Below are 22410 nucleotides of genomic sequence, written 5' to 3' on the forward strand. Positions count from 1 at the left end.
AGAAAAATGGAGAGAGGAGGGGAAGACAGAGAGGGGGAGAGAAAGACAGACACCTGCAGACCTGCTTCACCGCCTGTGAAGGGACCTGCCTGCTGGTGGGGAGCCGGGGGCTTGAACCGGGATCCTGATGCTGGTCCTTGAGCTTAGTGCCACCTGCGCTTAACCCGCTGTGCTACAGCCCAACTCCCTCAGACTTAATTTTTTTTTAATTTTTTATATTTTTATATTAAAGAATTACATGTCAGCAGGGGGTTGAATCCACACCATTCCCACCACCAGAATTCTGAATCTTCACTCTCCCCACTGCAATCCACCACAGTTCCCCTAAAGTTTTAGACATGGGCCAACCATCTTCTCTACAACTATCTGTCCACATTTATACATAGTTGTCCCTTCTTTTTCTGATTCAATCCTCTCTTCCCCTCTAAGCCACTCATGACATCATGACTACCTCCATATGTCCCTCTCCTTTTCCTTCTCTCTCTCTGGGTGCTGATAGTGCTGGAGTTCAGAGCCCTCTTATCTTTATCCTATCACTTCTCCCCCTCTGGGAGTATGGATCAAGGTTGTTTATGGGAAGCAGAAGGTAGCTCCTGTATCTGCTTCTCTGCTAAGCATGGACATTGACAGGTTGATCCATACCCCAAGCCTGTTTCTATCTTTCCCTAGTGGACCAGAGATCCGGAGATGCGAGGGTACAGGACACGTATTGGTGAGGTCATCTGCCCAGAGAAGCTGAATGACTTAAATTCCAATAAACACAAGGTCAGTAAATATGATTTAAATTCCAGTAAGTTCTAGGTTATCATTCTAGGTTATCCAATCAGCAAATCTGATCCAAAGTATAGGCTAGGGTTTCGTAAGAAAACTATATGCCAAATGTATTGGGGCAGATACATTCTCCTGGTAGGAGCTGTATTATCAGATTTCCAGGTGGGCTTTTGATCTTCACTCATCCTTCCTGCCTCAACTCCCAAGTTAAAACTTCATAGTTCTATCGTCCAACCCCCCCACCCAAAAAAAAAAAACAGGAAAGTGGAAAAGTAGGTTCTGTCACATAAGGAGGAATCCCTCACACAATCCACACTTATTCAGAGTATGGCACCTTTCTTTTAAAAAGAGAAAAGGTAGTGAGGTTCGGCAAGTTATAAGGTGACTGTGATTAGCAAGTAGGCAGACTTCAATATACTCTATGTACCATCTCAAAATTCCATTACAGATGTGTCAACTGTCACATGGTTATTACTTCAACGAGGGACCAACATGGTCCTTAGACCTCAGGAATACCCTCTTCATGAAATAAAACAAACACACACACATACACACACACACACACACACACACACACACACACACACGTGTACCAGGCTAAGCCATGAAGGCGAAGTGAGAACAAAGAACTATAGAATTCAATTACAATGAGAAAAACAACTATTTTTTTCTTATCCTATCAAAATTTGTTACTGCAAGAGCATCTCAAATTTTCAGACAAAAGAAATCAGGGTGCAATAGGTTCTAACATAAATTTGTCAGTTTCCTAGCAATCTGACATGCAGCTAGTAGGAACATTTGAATTTTCATTTCAATAGCAATCACATTTAAATGAGACTATGGAAACATTTCTAGAAAACATAATGTTTAGTAGTATGCTCTCAACACACCCCTCATATTTTTCTCAACCCTTTATTCATAATTTCTCATTTACATACAGGTTCATTAGAATACTGAAATAAGCAATATTATGGTTCATTTTATTCTACCTTTGTTTAATAAAAAAATAAAAAAAATAAAAACCAAGAAAGCTGTTAAAAAAAAAAAAATCAAAAACCCTGCTTTGAATTCAAAGGGAAATTCAAAGCAGGAGTTGACTGAATTTGGAGCAGGGCACCAAAGAAAAAACCCTGGGTGGAGGGTGAGGGTGGATGTTCAGCTTCATGGGGTGGGGGGAGGGGTGGGACACAGTCTTTTGCTGGTGGAAATGGTGTTTATGTAATTAATAGAAGATTTAAAAAAAAAAAAAAAAAAACCTCCGTTGCCACCATAGTACGAGGGAGCATTAATAAAGTAGTTTAAAACCCAGTAAGAGAAAATTGTTTTTCATAGTTAGTTGTTTTTCTGTATGATACCCAAATGAAGTTACACAATGTAGCAGTTCTCAAGTACAGTTTTGTTTAGAAACTATTTTTTTAAAAAAAAGCTTTGAGACTAATCGTGGGAAGGTACGTGTTCTCCACCTTTTAAATAACCCTGTGGTCCAGGAGATGGTGCAGTAGCTAAGGCACTAGACTCTCAATCATGAGGTCCTGAGTTCAATCCCTGGCAGCACATGTACCAGAATGATGTCTGGCTCGCTCTCTCTCTCTCTCTCTCTCTCTCCTATCTTTCACATTAATAAATAAAATCTTTGGGAGTCGGGCTGTAGTGCAGCGGGTTAAGCGCAGGTGGCGCAAAGCACAAGGGCCGGCATAAGGATCCCGGTTCAAACCCCGGCTCCCCACCTGCAGGGGAGTCACTTCACAAGCGGTGAAGCAGGTCTGCAGGTGTCTATCTTTCTCTCCTCCTCTCTGTCTTCCCCTCCTCTCTCCATTTCTCTCTGTCCTATCCAACAATGACAACAACAACAATAATAACTACAACAATAAAACAACAAGGGCAACAAAAGGGAATAAATAAATAAAATAAACATTTTAAAAAAATAAATAATAAATAAATAAATAAAATCTTTTAAAAAATCATCTTTTTTCTAATCCAACTCATATTTTTTATGATTTTGTAATGTTTTAGGTTCTGTAATAAAGTACTTTTGTTGAATTTCCCTTTGAAATAATCCATGTAAAGAAGTGTTCCTAGTCTAAGAAGTAAACACTCAAACTGAAAATTAGTTAAGAGCAGTGACAGACAGAATAATGTTTATGCAAACAGATTCTCTGACTGAGGCTCCAAAGTCCCAGGTTCAGTCCCCTGCACCACCATAAGCCACAGCTGAGCAGTGCTCTGGTAAAAAAAAAAAAGGTAGAGGGAACTACTATTTATCTACCTTCAGTCTAAGCGAAGGTAAGAAATGGTGTGGTTTTCTGAATCATTTTCAAAGAAAAACTACCTGTCACTTTTGAACTAGACAGTAAAAGATGCTATCTAAATACTAGCTATAAAATATGGTGGGCTACTTATGAAGTAACTAACCCTTGGCATCTAGTAAATTATTTGACTTTCACAAAAATACTCTTAAGCTGATTACAACTCAATGCTCAAAGCCAGCTATCTGCGCTTGTATTCTTCCCCTGTATTCCTACAAACACATTCATCTGAGCTAGAATATGTCAACAAAAAACAAGGAATAATGGTATCAGAGTCTTTTTTACAAGAACACTGTGATGCCAGAGTCAGTTCTCCTCAACATGTAAGGACTGCAGTTGGGTTCAACAGCTTTAAATGTTATCTTTCCACACCATTCTTAGTTGATGAGAAAAAATAATGTACACAAGGAAAAAAAATGTTTGATATTTACTAGTGGAAAAGCAAGTATTTGACAAAACTGTTAACAGCAAATCTAAACAAAAAGCTTATCTGCATGAAATAAAACAAAAACATTAAATGAACTGTGGCACACAAAGCTTGTGCGTGAACCACCTTCAATAAACAATGAGTGACTTTTTAATCAGGGCGGTTTCCTACTAAGGAAAGAACTGAGTACTTTTTTTTTTTTTTCTCCTGATGTGGGACTAGCATGATATTGCCATTAATGCTACTGCCCATGGTAATGATAATGCCCATGAAGAAAGACAACTAACTTTACATCTAAAACAACTATGGGACTAGGGTTCAACTTCAGCAATGATAATGCCCATGAAGAAAGACAACTAACTTTACATCTAAAACAACTATGGGACTAGGGTTCAACTTCAGCCACAGTATTTCTAGAGAGGAAACCAAGAGGCCAAGTTTTATAACCCAGTTATAAAAACAATGGTCTTGTCTCTGATGAGTTGAGTTATGCAGTTACTTGGTAACCTGGCATTTTTTCATACAAGTAATAATAATGTTGCACGTACTTGAAACTTGCCTTCTACTTTCTAAACATGATCATTAGTGCGAATCACAAAGATAAAATTGCAATAGATGCTTTCTTCTGATGGCTGCTTTGAGTACTTAAAGACATTTAACTAAATAGAATCACAGGTACTACATCTTTCTATTTTGAAAATAACTCCACAGCCCATGAACACAAATTTCTGGCAATATAACGACTGATCAAACTTATATGAAATATATGTATCTGTAAGTATAGATGGCAAAATGGTTGCTGCCCAAACCACCAAGCCATCACATTCCAGCCCACACCTGCCTGTTCTTTTCCCCATTTTTTGAGGAGTCATTAGGCAATGACTCCTTAATACTGACCTTGTTGTTCATTATCTGCTTCAGTTTTTGAAGAGCCTGGTGCAACAGGAAGGGGTCGAGGTGGTCGGGGCTTTGGTGTGGGGGGTGAGATTCTTTTTCTTCCAATATATTCTACGTAAGTTCCCGGAAAGTCTCCTCTTTCTCCTGTGGTTTCATTGAAGCCATTTAACCAGCCTATTTCTTCAGGTCTGGATTCCTGTCCATCACTGAATCCAAGAGCCACTAAGGACCCTTTATTCACCGTCAGTATATCACCTAAGTGCAAGTCAATGTCTTCTTCTCGCTCCTTTTTATAGTCATACAGTGCTCTGTACTGGTAACCCTCCGCACTCATGTTTGCAAACCTGTTACCATGCGACAGAGGAGTCTGGCTGTACAGAGCCGTTCAATTTTACGTTTCTATGGAAAGTGAATTTAGAGACTGTTTTAGAATTCCTACCAAGTGTCCAGTAGAGGGCAAAGGAAAACTCTCCAAAAGCTTAAGAGGAAAGATGACTAGCCATCTGACTGCCCATCTGTCCTCCATCAATGGTGTGACTGAAGTCAGGGCTCCACTTCCTCTGCAGACCAGTCCTCCCACTGGCTTCCTTTTCAGCAACTTGTCAACATTTTGACTCCAGGTTGATTCTCACAGCGAGGCCCAATCCTTTCCGACACTCCTGTCACACTGTCCATCTGTCGCCTGATTTTACTGTTGTCTTCCACATGCAAGTTTTACCTAGCGGAGGGAAAACAGGACTTATGAATGAACATCACAGGTTGCCATCTGCATGAATTGGAATTTCTACCCCCATTCAAGCACTTCACTGATTTGGCAGATGTACACAGACCAAAGTGCTACTGCTCACCTTAGAGTACACAACAACAATTAGGATAGTCCCTGCCTTCTAAGAACACAAGGCAGGGGGCAGGCTGGGTGTGGGCATGTGGCAATGTCTCAAGAGATAAGAGAGGTACATAAGGAACCACAACATTGAGTAAATACCCTAAGACACAGAGTCTAAACCATGGGATTAAAAAAAAAAAAAAAGAGGGACAGCATTAACTGTACGAAGCTAAAGACGGAATGGAATGTGTAGCATAATTTTAGGTAAAGACGTGACTAAGAAATTGTTATGTTCTGGGAAGTGTTCAGAACATGTGGTTCAATCTGCCTAACCTCAAGGAAGGAGCACTGGATGCCCGTCAGAAAGGTAAGTGGGGAGACTGCATGACATCTGACATGTCTGTGTTGAGTTGCTGTGCAATTCAGCCTACAATGAGGAGCCTCTGAAAAGATTTTGAGAAAGAAGAGCAAAAGGATCAAAGCTGCATGTAAGACTCAACCTAACCATGATGGGACTGGCACAGCGATAAAGAGGTGAGGAAAAGTCACAAAAAGGATGTTGTAACACTGTGGGCAAGCAGCCAGGAGGGCAGGAACCAAGGTAGGAATAAGCAAAGGGTACAGAAAGGGGGAGGAGGGACGACAAAGTAGCTCACTTGGACAGTGTGCTGCTTTGACATGTACATGACTCAGAGTCTAGCCTGGCATCCACAGCACTGATGGAAACTCTCTCTCTACTTCTATAGGTAGGAGGAGAGAAAGAAAGAAAGAAAGAAAGAAAGAAAGAAAGAAAGAAAGAAAGGAAGGAAGGAAGGAAGGAAGAAAGGAAGGAAGGAAGGAAAGAAGGAAGGAAGGAAGGGGGAGGGAGGGAGAAAGAGAGAGGAAGGAAGGAAGGAAAGGAAGGAAGGAAGAAAGAAAACATATACACACAGAGCAAACCAGAAAAGGAAGGACTAAAGCAAAAGACACCACAGGGGTTTGACAGTGCTTAAATGTGGGTCAGAGAAAAGAGAAGAACAAAAGGTGACTGATCCCACATTATTAAGTATTTCCCTATAGGGCCAGTGAGATCATTTACCTCCTTTTGCCATGTGTAAGACCCAGGTTTGATTCCAGCTTTCACTTACTGGGGCAAGTTTTGGTGCTATGGGGTCTTTCTAGCAGTCTCTATCTGAAAAAGTCAGCCCAGAGTAGCAAAATCACAAAGATGATCAAGGAAGGAAGGAAGGATGGATGGATGGATGGAAAGGAAAGGACTGGGGATGTGGGGGTGGGGGGGGTGGGACTAGCTGTCAGTATCTACCAAAACTAGGCAAAGGCAAGCTAGGAAGCCTGATAGGTAGAAGGTGACACTGGGCACCCAAATGCAAGCGTGTTGGTGGGTATTAGAAAATCTGGTCTATGTTCAAGAAAAGGAATATACCTGGGATTCAGCAACCAATTATAAGTAAATTGTGGCTGGACTTGATAGAATGGAGGAACTCACTAAGAAAAACATTTAAAGTTGAAAAAAAGTGGTCCAAAGATCAAATACAAGGATCAATGAATGCACCTGAGAAGAAAAAAAAAAAATTGGGGAGAATGTAATGTCCTGGAGACAAGGGACAAGAGGGACCAGGAAGGAAAAGGTGATCCCGCTGGCAAAGACAAAGGCATCCAGAAGACTACATAATACTAGGCTGTGTCCACTGTACACTCATCAGCGGCTTTGTTCTGTTTTGGTTTTGCTTTGGGGTGGGGGATGGGTGGTATTAAGACAGACAGAAATTGATAGGGAAGGAGAAGATAGAGAGGGAAATGATAGACACCTGTAACACTGCCTCACCACTCTAAACCCACCCCACTCCCCATCTCCACCTGAGGTGAAGGACCAGGGGCTTGAAACTGAATCCTTGTGCATTGTAACATACACGTTCCAACAGGTGCACCAACACCTGGCCCCCAATCATCACTAACTTTGGAGAAAGCAGATTTCAGTCACTAGATTATTTCAGTCATTAGGATTAAAGACAGTAACTTGGGCTCAGGGAGAGAATGGAACTGAAGAGGAAGCAGAGGTGGTTTCTGTAGATTATTTTATGAAGGTAGCTTAATGGAGAAGGAAATAGGTAATGATAGTTTTCCTTTTTTGACACAGTAGAGGGAGAGGAATAAGTCAAAAACTGGCCCAGTTACAGCTTTAGTAAGTCATGGGGACGGATGGCTGATAGAAGACTATGTGCTACACACTTCGGACTCCATTTATTTCCCACAGCTATGCAACCTAAAGGTTTCAGTTAAGCTGGCTGAACAATAAAGCCATAAAAGGAAAAAAAAAAAAAAATAGTCATACAGTTGCAGTCTGTGAGATCAATGAGAGCTTTTACAAATTTTAAAGAGGGGGGACTTTTTAGCAGTTTAATATTATAGACACTCTTCAGCGTAGACATCTTAAGAAGCAAATTCTAACCACAGATTGTTATGTTGGCATTCAGAAGAATAAAGTGTTCAACTTTGGGGAGTTGGGCTGTAGCGTAGCGGGTTAAGCGCAGGTGGCGCAAAGCACAAGGACCGGCATAAGGATCCCGGTTCGAACCCCAGCTCCCCACCTGCAGGGGAGTCGCTTCACAGGCGGTGAAGCAGGTCTGCAGGTGTCTGTCTTTCTCTCCTCCTCTCTGTCTTCCCCTCCTCTCTCCATTTCTCTCTGTCCTATCCAACAATGACAACAACAATAATAATAACTACAACAATAAAACAACAAGGGCAACAAAAGGGAATAAATAAATAAAAATAAAAAAAGATTTTAAAAAAAAGTGTTCAACTTTACATGGTTAAAGCCTTTTAGCTGTGATACAGCAACACTTTTAGGAGAGTTACATGCTGAAAGACACACACACACACACACACTCACAAAAACACTGGGAATCTTTCTGTAGCAAGAATATTAATTTGGGGTAGGAGTGTACTTTGTATTTCAGTTATCAAAGACAAACTATTAAAGCAACCAGCAGAACATATGAGGAAAGTAAGCTATATTATATAAACCTCTTCTTTTGATAGCTACGGAGTCAAATTTAATATTCGCTGCATAGATTCACACAAAAATGTAAAGCTAGCAAATCTCATTTTAGTACTAATGTACTCAGTACAAATGAGACACAGAACTCTAAAGAACAGGAACATTTGCATATCCCTAAATGGCTGGAAAAACAGGCAATATGCCTAAGAATAATTTAATTCCTCTAAATCTGCCTTGAAATTTTTGTTAGCTTTTCCTGGCAATGTATGTCTTTTTGGAAAAAGTCCTCAACTAGTAGAGCTCGAGCGATCTTTATACCAGCTGCTGCCTATCGAGTCCTCTATTCCAACAGCCTTCTGGGCTAGTTTGGTAAGATATTTTAACAGAATGAAGAGTATACTGATCTCTCCTCCTCCTTTCTATACATGCCTCAGCAATCAGGAAGAATGAGCTCACAGGTAGCTATGCAAATTCCTCACCAGAAGGCACTGTAATAAGAAAAAAGTTTGTACCTGATCATGGTTTTATAAGCCTGAAAACCTTACTTACACCTGAAGCTAAATCTAAGCAAAAGGAAAAAAAGAACCTTAGGAAGAATCTGATGGCTCTAAAAGGTCGGTTGGACTCCAGAGTAGCAATGCCTGCACATGTACCAGAGACCTATTATGCTTTTACAAATTCTTCCTTTCAATCACTCCTTCATTTCAGAAGAGAAAGCAAACAAACACTGTGAGGAGTACAGAAATCCAGGCCTTTACCCGATAATAAAAGTCCCTGTTTTTCTATGACTTTAGGGCTCTAAATAGAACACACCGTTGCTTTCTTCCATGATGCCACAACCAAGACCGGGAAGATTAAAGAGAACATTTCAAGGTCATCCATGACCAATTAAGAGGCTGCAGAGAGAGGGAAGAGCTGTCTAGTCACCTAGGTGGGCGGGCGTTGCTAAGTAAGAGGTAGCACCTCTTCCATGCTGCACAGTGCACACTTTCCCCTGACTGCCATGCTCATTTTAATGATTGATACTGTCACTGTCGTCATGACTTAATACTTAATCAGAACTACAGCACTGATCCATTCAATCAGCATCTCTTTCTGAGGGGGTGCAGGTGGTTGGTGTCTGGGCCACTATCACTGAACTCAGCAATGAAGAAGTGAATCCAGAATTCAAATTCAGGCTTTTTGGCTCGAGTCCCCACTTTTAATACCACAAGAGCTAGTGCTCAAACTCACTGTCTTTAAGGACCAACTACAGCCCAGATATGTCTATGAGCTCAATAATGCAATTCCCCTCCTGCACACACTGACCTTTTCAATTAACCTTGAATGTCTGCTTTCTTAATTCTGTGACAACAGCCTTGCTGATAGTATTTGTGGCTCTTTTACAAACACACCTGCACAAAATGAAGCCATTCATTACTCAGATGGCAGTTCCATCAAGTACAAGACTCTGAATCGTGGACCACGTGAATTTTCTTCTAGTGAAACTTCATTAAAATGCATCTTTGCCAAAGAAATCCATAAACCAGTGGATGAAAGAGTACTGGGCACATCGGTTCTGGGAGGCTGCCTGCTTTTGGAATCCTGCCCATTTCAGCTCTAGGAGCTTGTACTTTTGCCACCTGTATTACTCCTGGCATCTTTGCCCCCTGCCGCTATCCCAGACCCCTCACTGCAGCTTCTAGCAACTCAGCTCCTTCTACAGAGCTATGCAAAAATGTCAGTTCACAGTCAGGAGGGCTATCATAGCTAGAAGACTGGCCTCACTGCTTTCATCCTCCTGACCCACTCACTCCCTCCCACCACCATCACCACACCTGGCTACAAGACTGAGAAGTCTGGGAGTCCGGCGGTAGCACAGCGGGTTAAGCGTACATAGGTGGTGCAAAGTGCAAGGTCTGGCATAAAGATCCCGGTTCGAGCCCCTGGCTCCCCACCTGCAGGAGAGTCACTTCACAGGTGGTGAAGCAGGTCTGCAGGTATCTATCTTTCTCTCCTCCCTCTGTCTTCCCCTCCTCTCCCCATTTCTCTCTGTCCTATCCAACAACAATGACATCAATAACAACAATAACTACAACAATAAAACAGCAAGGGCAACAAAAGGGAATAAATAATAAAATATTAAAAAAGATAAAAGACTGAGAAGTCCCTCGATGCATTAGCAATGCCTCTGTTAATTTGGAGCCTGAGCTGCTGGAATCCCACAGGCTATTTGGTTCACATTCTTAAGAACTGCATTTCCAATCTCTTTGGCTGCAGAGGCCTGCACATAGACCTATTTCCACCCGGTTTCAAAATAATTGCTCATATAGTACAGGTTTTTTAAATATGGAGAGTACTCATCATTCTCAAGTTAATGCTTTCATATACAAAACAGCTTTATGATAGTTACCAAGCTAGCTAATAAGCCGGTTACTGTAGCAAACAGTATAAAGTAATCCTATGAACAAATAACAAACTAACGTATACTTACTTAGCATCATATGCAACAGTTTAAAATTCCCAGCACCAGATTATTTTGCTCCAGACTATCTAATCCTTTAAAGGCTGCCTGAAATCCCCAAAATCAAAAGTATATTTTCTCTTTTTTCTAAGACACTGAACAATTCTAATTCTGTTGCTCACACTAAAGTTGTTTCTAATGCTCGACAAGTACCAATTCTTGGCTTGGTAATATACAACTACTTTGAAAATAAGATCTCCACTTAGTCCTCTAACCTGCGGACATACTGGCAAAGAACCAAATTAAATTCCTTGAAAAGCACTCTACTCTGTTGACTTAGTTGCTACCCTTTTGTAAAGAACAGTTATTTAGCAAACTTGGTAGAAGAGCAAGCATAAATGATGTTTAAGTCAAGAGTATATCCTGATGATGTGACTCTACCCTGTGCTGAAATGAGCAGTTTGACACTGGGTGGCAGCACAAAATACATCTTCAATCCAGATGAAAAGACATGGGAGGTGTAGGGGTGGCGGGCGACTGCTGTTCCTGGGGCCTTAAGTCTGTTACTTTCTACATTTCAACTCTCCATTTCCTGTGAGCTAGCAGAGACCAGGATAAGCTCCCAGTCTAGATGCCCATGTTTTGAGATAACAAATAAAATATCTTTTCACCTTTAAATATGATGTCCTGGAACTCTTAATAATCAAACTGAGCTCAGTACAAATGTCCTAGCATGCAGGAATTCTTTTCAATTTCCAATGATGAGCATAGGGTACAAGTGACTGTATGTGAATTACATCACAATTAAAGCAAAAGGATGGACTCAAATTAAGCCCAAAGTCACAGGCATCAATTATCACCATTATTTTCAAACCAACCAAGTGACCAGAAAGTGCTGCCTGTTGCCAAACTCAAGAGTTGAGTATGTATCCAGTGGGGAAACCACTCAGGGAGCTGAGATGGGGGGGGGGGGGGGGGGCCAGCACAGAGGCAACCCCAGGTGGAAGTAAGACAAAATCCTCCAGAGAGAAAAGTGATGGGATGACATCCACGCACTGCAGGGAGATGGGGTGGGGAGCTATCTAGAAGCGCAGGCCAGCAGGAGCCCACTCTTCAGCTCAGTGGTCACCACAGGGATACAGAGAGAAAGGGGCTACACTATGGCTTCCAGACCTGAGATATATATCCTGTCACCCAGAGAGGACACTGGCTGACCAGCATGGTTCTCTGCATCATCACAGTAAGGAGTTTAACAGTAAATAAAAGGACAAAAAGAAATGATCTGAAGCCCCCTTTGTTATGCAAAAAGACAACACTATTTTAAAATCCTAACAAGAAGGGTAACAGGAGCCTGGGGTTTTCAGCTTCAGAGGGTTGATTAGCAAGTTACTTAAAAACTCTGTGGTGTAATTTTACCATCTGTGAAACAGATATAATAATATACACTTTATAGGGTTTTTATGAGGATTAAATAAAATCACACATAAAAATCTCCTAGTTCCATGACTGATAATTAATTAAAGCTTAATACACTTAACACTCATATAGTGTTTATCATGGTTCAGACATACTTCTTAGAGTTTTGTACATACCAACTCATCTCAAGAATCCCTACAACCATCCAAGGTGCTCTATTTTACAAATGTAAAAACAAGAACAGAGGAGTTACTTAATTTGCCTGAAGTCACACAGGTAGTAACTGCAGCCATTGCTATTACTCCTATCAGTATTAAATATTTCCTTTTATACATTTCAGATTGAGAACAGGAACAGGAACAGATGTTTGCCAGGGGGTTTCATTTACACTGCCTCTGAATGCTACACACTGTTCCAATGAATTCTTAAGCTACAGCCAAAATGAAAAACTCTGCTGTCTCCTTAACTTCTTTTCTATGTAAATAGATAGAGATAGATAAGGGCTGCCTGGGGACTTTGCCCAGTCAGTTCTGAGCCTACCAGAGAAGAGTGGCTCAGCAGAGGTCAGGGTAAAGGTGTGTGTGTGTGGGGGGGGGGGGTGGTCAGGGCAAAGGAGACCTGGGAAGGGAAGGCAGGGGGAGGGGCTGGGGGTTAAGTGGGGCGGAGGGAGGGGGGTGGGGGGATAGGCAGGAGGTGGAGTTCCAGATCTGACTCCTCTCCAACAGGGTTTGGTGACTGCTCCTTAGCAGGCTTCAAAGAGCAAAGAGGACAGTACTAATGCAATCCTCCAAGGACTGAAGCCAGCTGTGTCCTCACTTTACAGCCCAAGCTCCTGGGGCTGTGCCCAGGGTCTGACCATCCTGTGAAGAAGGCAAGGAGCAAGGCACACCAGGCCAGGCACCTCACTTTATTAACTCACTCCACCACTAATCACATCTCCTCACTTTCTCTGACCAGACTCCTGTGACTTCAATATTTTCTGTGGTGACTGCTAATCTGAAAACTATTTTGATTATAGGTGCCTGTGGGAACATATTTGATTGACTTTCAGAAAACTAATGCTAAAAATAGAAAATCTCCATAGATAATTTTGTAGAAAAATTTAAAGTAAAAACTAAATTACACTCATCCAAACCTTAAAAAAAAAGCAAAAAAAAACTAACATAAACCAACAGACAAATTTATGAATAATTGCACAGTCAATTTTTCAGTCATTTTGGCATAATGTACATGAAATGGCCTTTAAATCACTATTCTTTAAAGCAAAATTCTAAAGCATGTGGCAGAATCATAACAAGTAATCAACTAGGATATAGGTAGAAGAGGCAGGAAAAAAACGCAATAAAGATGTAAATAGCTATAACCTATGTTTCTTTTTAGTAAAGGTTGTGTTCACTTATCCTAAGTTTTCTAGGACCAAAACCAAATTGATTCTACTGACAAATAATTATATATAGCCTATGTTTCTTTTTAGTAATGGTTATGTTCATTTATACTAAGTTTTCTAGGACAAAAACTAAATTGATTTTGACAATTTATTCACCTTCACTACACTAAAATGTTTAATTCTGTGGTCTTAAGCAATAAATGTGTCCTTCCTAACGAGGAAAAAAAAAAATCAGTTTAAAATGTATAATGCAGGGTGGAGGAGATAGTATAATGATTATGCAGAGACTCAAGCATAAAGCTCCAAGGTGTCAGGTTAAATCCCCCACACCACCATAAACCAGAACTGAGCAGTACTCTGATAAAATAAAAATAAAATGTATGATAGTGAAAAAAGCACTTCCCAATTTTTTCTGCATTATGTATGCCTCAAATGTGTCAGGTTAACAGCAAAACAAATGCCAACATCATCTCAGCTCTCTATATTCTATCAGACCATAAAATCAAGTATGTTTTGCACATTACAAAATGTGAACATAATGAAAGTTCAAGCATGTGGGCTACTGCCTTTTTAAAACAGTACACAGAACTATTCTCAAGGAGAAATTTCAACCAATACACTAACCTGAAAATTACAAGGCATGCATGGAAAAAAATGCATTAAAGGTATAACCAACACTTTCAACACCATGAAATTAGATTTGTAAAAACAAGTTTAGGTGCAAATAATATTTCCAAAAGATAAGTACACATTACCATCACCAAGTTAGTAAGCAAAACATATAGCATCTATAACTTAAAGTGCCACTTCTGTTTACCAAAACTATTTAATTCTATAGGGATTTCTTGATCTTAATAAATTTAAACTTTTATGTTTTTTAATATTTATTTATTCCCTTTTGTTGCCCTTGGTTTTATTGTTGTAATTATTATTGTTGTTATTGGTATCGTCGTTGTTGGGTAGGACAGGGAGAAATGGAGAGAGGAGGGGAAGACACAGAGGGGGAGAGAAAGATAGACACCTGCAGACCTGCTTCACTGCTTGTGAAGTGACTCCCCTGTAGGTGGGTAGCTGGGTGCTGGAACCCGGATTCTTATGCCGGTCCTTGTGCTTTGCGCTGCCTACATTTAACCCGCTGCATTAAATTTAAACTTTTAAAAAATGGCTAAGGAAAGATAAAATAATTACTCTATGGAAAGTGAAATGCCTTTCCACATTGACTACCAGCTTCACAAATATAAAGACAGTGATAGCCTGTTAAAAAGCAGATAAAACGGCAGATAATATGTACACTGCAGAGTTCTGTTATGCAACAAGAACAGATTCCCAAATCAAGATGAAAGTTAAAAGTAAATCTAACACTTTAGAAATCAGCATTGGATATAAGACTTTTTTCTTCTCATGAAAATCTACACACTTCTTGTGGTCCGGGAGGTGGCGCAGTGGATAATGCATTGGATTCTTAATCATGAGGTTCTGAGTTCAATCCCTGGCGGCAGCACATGTACCAGACTGATGTCTGGTTCTTTCTCTCCTATCTTTCCTATGAATAGGTAAATTCTTAAAGAAAGAGAAAGACAGAGACAGACACTACACACACTCCTTTGGGGAAAGTACAGTTTTAGTACCTATCTGCAAGTGGCATATACATGGTATATGCAAAGCTGAATACACTAGCAGTAGTGCAATCTAGTTCTTTTGCAAGGTGGGGAGCATTTTCAACTATGTACTTTAAGCCCTGATTCGGAACCACATACACCTTCCCAAACTTTGTAAGGACAAATTTAAAAAAATCATTCTTAGGAGATTGTATTACATGATCAAGACATTTGTTTCCCATACTTTATGCAAATTCTGTTCCTAAGAAAATAGATGAACTGTTTTAAACTGTTTATATCGAGAATGGCATGATCCACAATACATCTAGTGGGGTACTTTTCTTTTTCTTTTCTAATAATAAAAGTCCTCTGCAGAAGTCACCAGATTCTCAATGATTTAGTCAGAAGCTCAGAAATGAGCTTGTTCACCTACCTACCTACCTACCTACCTATGGGCTCTGTAGCCAATACCTATCTTGTTTAAGTTGCCTTTCAAAACAAGTTAATGAAAGGTGAAAAATCAATTCCACATAAAACCTGGGTTAATAAGTTTTGTCAATATTCTGCCCAACAACTAAAGCTTGAATCTCTCAAATGACAAGATTGTTGCATTCTGCTGCATGCAAAACTCAGAATTGTCTTATCCACTGGTACTTTGCACTTACTGACAAAGAAAAAAAGAATGGAGGGGGGAAAGTCACTATAGTTTCAGATGTCATTTAAAAAAAAAATCATGAGAAAACTCAACTCAACCTGAAATACCTACCAACAGCGCTGCTCTACCAGGAATTAACTAAGTGGGTGGACATGAGACCTTTAGGATAGTAACAGCACCCAGCGCAGAACGTCACCAAACCTAATTCTTACACATCCTGCTTTCAACATTTCAACATTCCGTTCACACCCTGGCATTTCATGCACAATTTTGGTTATCAAGGTATTATTCTGTGCTGGGATGCAAGGCTGAGCTTTCCTGTTCTCTTTGTCTTGTAATTCAGCAAGTCAATCTCTGCCCTTGGGGAGTGAGTGTTAAGAGCACTGGCTTCCAGACTATTCCCCCGCGATATTTTAACTTGGGTTTGCATGCTCTCTTGCTCTCCCTAGCCGGCTCCATATTGCTGGGCAGGTCCCTCCAGTCTCGTTCCGCATTACAAAAGAAAAAAAAAGTGGGAAAAACCTTGGATTTCCGGGTGGTTCTAGGACCCCATTAAAAAAAATCCCCAACAACCTGCACAAGCCAGGCGATACTAGACTTTGAGTTAGGGGCCCCCAAGGACCCGCCGCAGAGGCACACTTCCCCCATCCCGGAAGAGGCAAACTTCGGAGGGCGGGGGCCTGGGGGCAAGGTCCCCGGATTCCCCCCCCCCCAGCCCCGCCCGCCCCTAGAGGAGTCCCAGCGGCGACCCCGGCTGCAGCTGGAGGGCACAGGGGTGGGGACAGCGGGGAGGGGGGGAGCAGTTCTCCTTCCCGTTAATGCCAGGGAACCGGTCTGGGCGCTCTTCAGCGACAGGCCCGGAAAACTGCAGCAAAGCGACAGCGAAGACCCTCCGAAGTGGAATGTGGCTGAGAGGTGGTGAGGTATCCGAAGATCGTCTGTAACTCCGGGACACAGGCGCCCGGTGGCGTTCAGAAACAACACCGGGAAAGGGGGAGCCAGGTGGCGGCGGGGTGCACGCAGGGCGCTAGCCGCGACTGCCCGGCAAGCCGGCGGCGGATGCCGAGACCACCGGCAGGCAGCCGCCCCGCTCCCCTGCGGCTGGGATCCGCTACCGAAGGAGAAGCGGCTGCCGGTGACAGGAAGAGAGCGGTGGCTGCCGAGCTCGCACGCACCGCCTCCCCCTTCCGCGCGCACACACACACGGACCGCCGCCGCCTACCTCCCTCTGCGGCCCGCTTCCTTCCTCTGCGGGGCCCAGGCTGCACGGCGGCCTCCTACGCGCACGGCTCCTACGCGCGACTCCGGCCCGTTTCCAACCCGCCGGCGGTTCCAGATCTGAATTCACGGTTCCGACCCGCTCGCCCGCTCGCCCGCCCTAGTGGCAGCGGCCGCTTCCTCCGAGCCTCTCCAGCTGCTGGCGACTCCCAGAGCCGCAGTTCCAGCGCCTACAGCGGTCCCGCCTCCGGGCCAGCCCCGCGCTCCCCGCCCCCGATCCCGCGCCAACCAGCGCCCGAGTCTCCGCCCCTGCCGGCCTCACTGCGCCCGCCCTCGCAGCGGCTCGCGGGGCCGCTGGGGAGGAGCTCTGGGCCCACGGAGCCTTCCTGCTGCGGGCCGGCCTTCCGCCCCCAGCCGTGGGGATGCCCCGGGCTGCCAGGGCGGGCGCTTCCTCCCCGGCTGAGTGCTCTGGGCTTGTGCCCGGTCCGCGGGCCTGCGGTGGAGCCAGCCGCTGGGCGTCTCCGGGACGAAGAGGATCGAGGACAAGTTCAGACTCAGGGCTGCATGTCTAGATCTGAGGGTCTGGAAAGCGACCTAACCCGTCCGGAGCCCCCCCAGCGCCCCAATAGAGTGGCCCGGGCGGCGAGGACCCGGCTTCTGGGTTCTCCAAAGCGGGAAGGTTCTGGAAGTCCTAACCTCGCCAGTCTCAGGCATGAGCGGGAAAAAAGGAAAGGAAGGGTGAAAGAGTGAGCGGGAGGGCGAGGGTCCGCAGCCTGCCGCGAACTCTAGGAGCCAGCGGCCGCTGTCACCGGGAAGTAGGCGGGCCTACGAGGAGGGAAGGAAGCCTCCGAGGAGGCTGCTGGAGCAGATCCCTCCAGTTCTGACCTGACAGCTAGTGCAGGTTGCCCAGGCCTTCCCCGCCCCTCCCTAGTCGCCCTCGGGGTCCAAGTAAGCTCATTTGAATTCTATTGCCTCTTAGTGTGTTCGTTTTCAAGTGCAGATTTTTCTGCCTATAATCGTCAAGTTACTCAAGAGAAACCTGATTAAAAAAAAAAAATCAAGATAAGAAAGATGGAATGTCCTCGAATTCGATTGTTAAAAAGTCTTCCTACATTCACTATACTGAACTATGAGATCTGTACTCGCTCAGTCAGCATGCCCTGAAGTCTGTTTAAAACGGTGTTTCCTAATTTCCTTGCAAAAGTGTTATTTGATTTTAACCACTTAAACTTTTGCCAAATTTTGAATTTGGTGGTTTATTCCTGCGGGTATTGGGAACAGAGGAAATGGCATCCAGAAGTTAACTGTCCTTAGTCATTCTTGAGCGCTGGAGATAGCATAATAGTTTTGCAAAAAGACTTTAATGCCTGAGGTTCTGAAGCCCCGAGTTCAATCAGGCTCTATCCTAGACCAGAGCTGAGAAGTGCTCGGTCTCTATAAATCTTTCTTTGTGTTTCGCATTAAAATAAAACAAATGTATTTTACAAGAAAATATATGACTGGGGCGATAGCATAATGTAGCATAACAGCTATGCAAAAAGTCTGAAGCTTTGAAATCCCAGGTTTAGTCCCCAGCACCACCATAAACCAGAGCTAACCAGTGGTCTGATCTGTATTATTCTATCCCTCTCTCTGTATATCTCACTAAAAATAAATAATTGTGTAAAATATTAAAAGAAAGAAACAGTCATTCTTAAAGGTTACTTCCTTCCTAAGGGGAAAGTTTCCTACACGGCCATTTCTGTTATTCCAACATGTCTCTTGCTGAAAACATGGAAATATAATAGCAGATTGCTGTTCAGAGGGTTTATTATTTATTTTACCAGAGCACTGCTCAGTCTTGGTTTATGCTGGGGTTTGACCCTGGGGCCTTTGGTGCTTCAGGCATGAAAATCTTTTTGCATAGTAATTACACTATCTTCCTAGCCTTATTCACATATTTTAATATTTTTACTTTACCTAAAAGCTACACCCTTCTCATCTACAGTGTGAAGCAGTAGGGCTTAAACTTTGTCTTAGTTTTATAGAGGTTTCTCACCCTGTAGTCAAATTACTTTGATTCCATCCAAGAAGCTTGGACATAACTACTCTAAACTTTATAGTTTAGACCTGGACTCAGTTGTCTTCTCTTGTATATTATGAGTTCCTGGAAGAGACAATCTGAGTCTAGTCCCTCGCCCCCCACCTAAAAATAGCATGAAATCCTTGAAACTCCTTTTTCAGTCTTCAGTAATTTATTTTCACTATATATAGTAATGTTTTCTTTGTCTCCATCATATTTGAACACACACCATATGTCCATAAGGAAGGCAATAAAGCACTCTTTTGCATAAACCAAAAATTTCAGTTCGTTCCATCTCATATTACAGATTAGTGATAGCTGTGTTTCCATTTTGATTTTCCATTGATATCTATGATATAAGAAACAGTATCCACCACCACCACCACCACCCCCCCCCACACACACACACACACAACACCACCACCACCAGAGCACTGATGAACTCCAGTTAGTTTATGGTGGTGCTGGGAACTGAATGTAGGACCTTGTAGCCTCAGACATGAGAGTTTTTGCCGAATCATTACACTATCTCCTAAGCTCTACCTTTAACTAACTCTTATCTATAGTCTTAAACTGTAATTTATAGAAGACAGGTAGTGAAGCCATGAAAACCTCTAGGCCTTTAGACCAATCATGCCATTATCTCCTGGAATAGGGGAATAATCTTGCTGGAAATGGCAATTCTTTCTGTCTTTACTGAGTTAGAAGTGCAGAGGGTGGAGTCAGGCAATCTGGTTAAATAAGCCTTTGAAGTGGTCTGAGGCAAACTCAAGCACACAAACACCAGAGTTTAACCAGTAGTAGAAGACTTGTTAAATAGCAGCAGGTGACCCCAATACTAAAGAGCTCAAAAGTCAAGAGTACTGCTTCCCAAAGGAAGCTGAACATCAGCATGCATAACTGGAATTGGCAATGAAGGTATTTGGGAACTCAGGCCTACATGAGGCAAGGACTCCCAACTCCATGAGAAACTTTCAAGTGACCACAAGTGACCAGAGCAAGCTGAAGAGTGCCTCCCCACAACCCCAAAGAGAATCAATGGGGTACTTTCACAATTCCACCATCAGTCCAGCTACTTCAATATTGGGAGTACTATAATATGCTTTCATTAGACTTGAATCCTAGGTTAACATTTTATAAAGGTCCCAAGATAGAGGTATGGAACTTAGAACTTCGGTGGTGGGTTTATTGATTTACACACACACAAAGACATACAGACACATGTATGAAAATAGACCTCTAGAGTCTCATAAATTTATAAACCACTATTAAATACCTAAAGATAAGTTTCCCAAAACAAAAAACCATTAAAGTTCCAAAGAGCATTCCACAGACCAGCAGTATTGACACTGTCTTGCGGATTATTAGATAGATACAACCCAAGCTCTATTCCAGACCTACTCTGCATTTTTAACAAGATTCCCCAGGTCAATCCAATGCAAGTCAAACTTTGAGATGTTCTGTCTTAGGGGTCCAGATTTTGGCCACACACTTGGAACTTCTTGGGGAATTTATAAAAACCACAAGGCCTGGTCTGCACCCCAGCTGGATTCTATTACAGTCTCTGGAACTAGAATATAGGCATCAGTAGTTTTTAAAGTCCCTCATGTGATTCCAATGTAAAGCCACATGTAAGAACACTGCCTTGGAGAGTCAAGGTAGGGAAAGGTCACCAAGAAAGCCAGCTGGGGAAAGACTGGAACTTGAATGGTGGGTCTTGAAAGGGAGTAGATGATGAGTTTAGCTGGTTGTTGTCATACAGAAATGTAAACCCTGACATTCCAGGCCTTACATTTTATTAGTGAAGCTGGAAATCCAGATTTTTTTTTAAATAGGTAATTTCCCAATTATTAAATTATGGCCATTAATCCAATAGTTTCTAAAATGTGGTTAGTTTGCGGTAGCCACCAGTTACTCATAATACTAAATGCCAAAGAAGAAACTGGCTTGCTGCAATGTAAATCGATGATCTCAAGGCTCATATATTTTGAATCTTCTAGTGTCTACAGCACTAAACATGAGGCATTCAATGACTGTGATTTGGTAATAGGTAAGATAGAATGTTAGCAACCCCAGGTCAAAACAAGGTTTAATTTTGCCCAGTGTTTTTATTTTCCCTTCTAGGAAGAAGAACACGAGCCCTGAAAAATGATTTTTTTTTTACTTGAGAAAAGTGTCTATTTCTCTCAAAATATATAAATAGTCTACCTTTGTGAGTTAATGATGTTAAATGGATATTAAGAAAAACATTTTTAAAAGCTACTGGCTGGAATGCTTTCTAGCCATGTAAGATTTAGAAGATAACAGTGCTGTACTTCTCATTCTGTTGTTTCTGAGCTTATACAGGTCATTAACTATGCTGGAGTATTAGAAGGAAAGACAACTTATCAACTGAAGTCTAAAAAATGAGTCAGATCAAAAGGATCTATACTCAAAAGTTCTCTCACTATAGTCTACTCTGAGCATCCTCATCTAATTTTACCACTTCAATTTTCATATTTCCTTTGGAAGTAAGTCTTAATAAACCAACCATCATGAGATAGAAGTAAATGAATCACCTCAGTGATAATTTCAAGTAAGTTTTACTTAATACCTGTTCTCAAAACCCACTATAATAAGAAGCAGGACTTCTAAAAAAAAAAGTTATACTCAGCACTAAATTCTTACATTTTTGGCTGTTAAAAACAATATAGAATTCACATATTGTTCAGATACAAGTTCTGAGTGTCAGTCTACAAATGGTGATAGAGCATTATCAGATACAAAACAAGGAACAGTTCCCCAGATGACATCAAATCGATGGGGTTTACAGTAACAATATTTATACACATTTCCCATATTTGGGAGTTACTCTCTTCCCTGATCCAGCTTTCTGGTCCTTTTTCCAGCCATGACATCATCTCAGACAATAACTTGGATCCACCTGCATATCAGATTTCAGGCTCAGGGGAAAAAAAAAAAAAAACTAGTATAGCCATAGGCCCTTTGGAATATAACAAAAATATGCCTACTAGCTACCTACAAAACGGAGACCCCCCCCCCCAACTCTTCATCCAGCCTTTAGGTTCATGATTATTCAACAACTTGTTTGGCTTTATATGTTAACTCTCTTCTCAGTCACCAGGTTCTAGATCCTAGCATAATGCCAACCAGACTTCCCTGGAAAGGCAACCCCAACAATATGTCCTAGAGCTCTGATTCCCCAGAACCCTGTCCCACTAGGGAAATAGGCAGACTGGGAGTATGGATCCACCTGTCAACACCCATGTTCAGTGGGGAAGCCATTACAGAAGCCAGACCTTCCACTTTCTGCATCCCACAATGATCTTGGGTCCATACTCCCAGAAGGTTAAAGAATAGGAAAGCTATTAAGGGAGGGGATGGGATACGGAGTTCTGGTGGTGGG

General features: G+C 42.2%; 1 protein-coding gene across 1 annotated transcript in view; it reads right to left on the reverse strand.

Moving 5' to 3' along the window:
- The window catches only part of PIK3R1 (phosphoinositide-3-kinase regulatory subunit 1), a 100886-nt gene extending 83799 nt beyond the window's left edge, over positions 1 to 17087 (reverse strand). The window contains exons 1-2 of the mRNA XM_007523506.3: positions 16947 to 17087; positions 4402 to 5119 (exon numbers count right to left, since the gene is read on the reverse strand). Of these exons, the coding sequence (XP_007523568.1) occupies positions 4402 to 4735 (334 nt within the window). The 5' untranslated portion in view covers positions 4736 to 5119; positions 16947 to 17087. The remainder of the gene's footprint in view (positions 1 to 4401; positions 5120 to 16946) is intronic.
- Between the last annotated feature and the right edge of the window lie 5323 nt (positions 17088 to 22410).

This window comes from Erinaceus europaeus, chromosome 5 (genome assembly GCF_950295315.1).
Source record: "Erinaceus europaeus chromosome 5, mEriEur2.1, whole genome shotgun sequence".
Classification (NCBI taxonomy): domain Eukaryota; kingdom Metazoa; phylum Chordata; class Mammalia; order Eulipotyphla; family Erinaceidae; genus Erinaceus; species Erinaceus europaeus.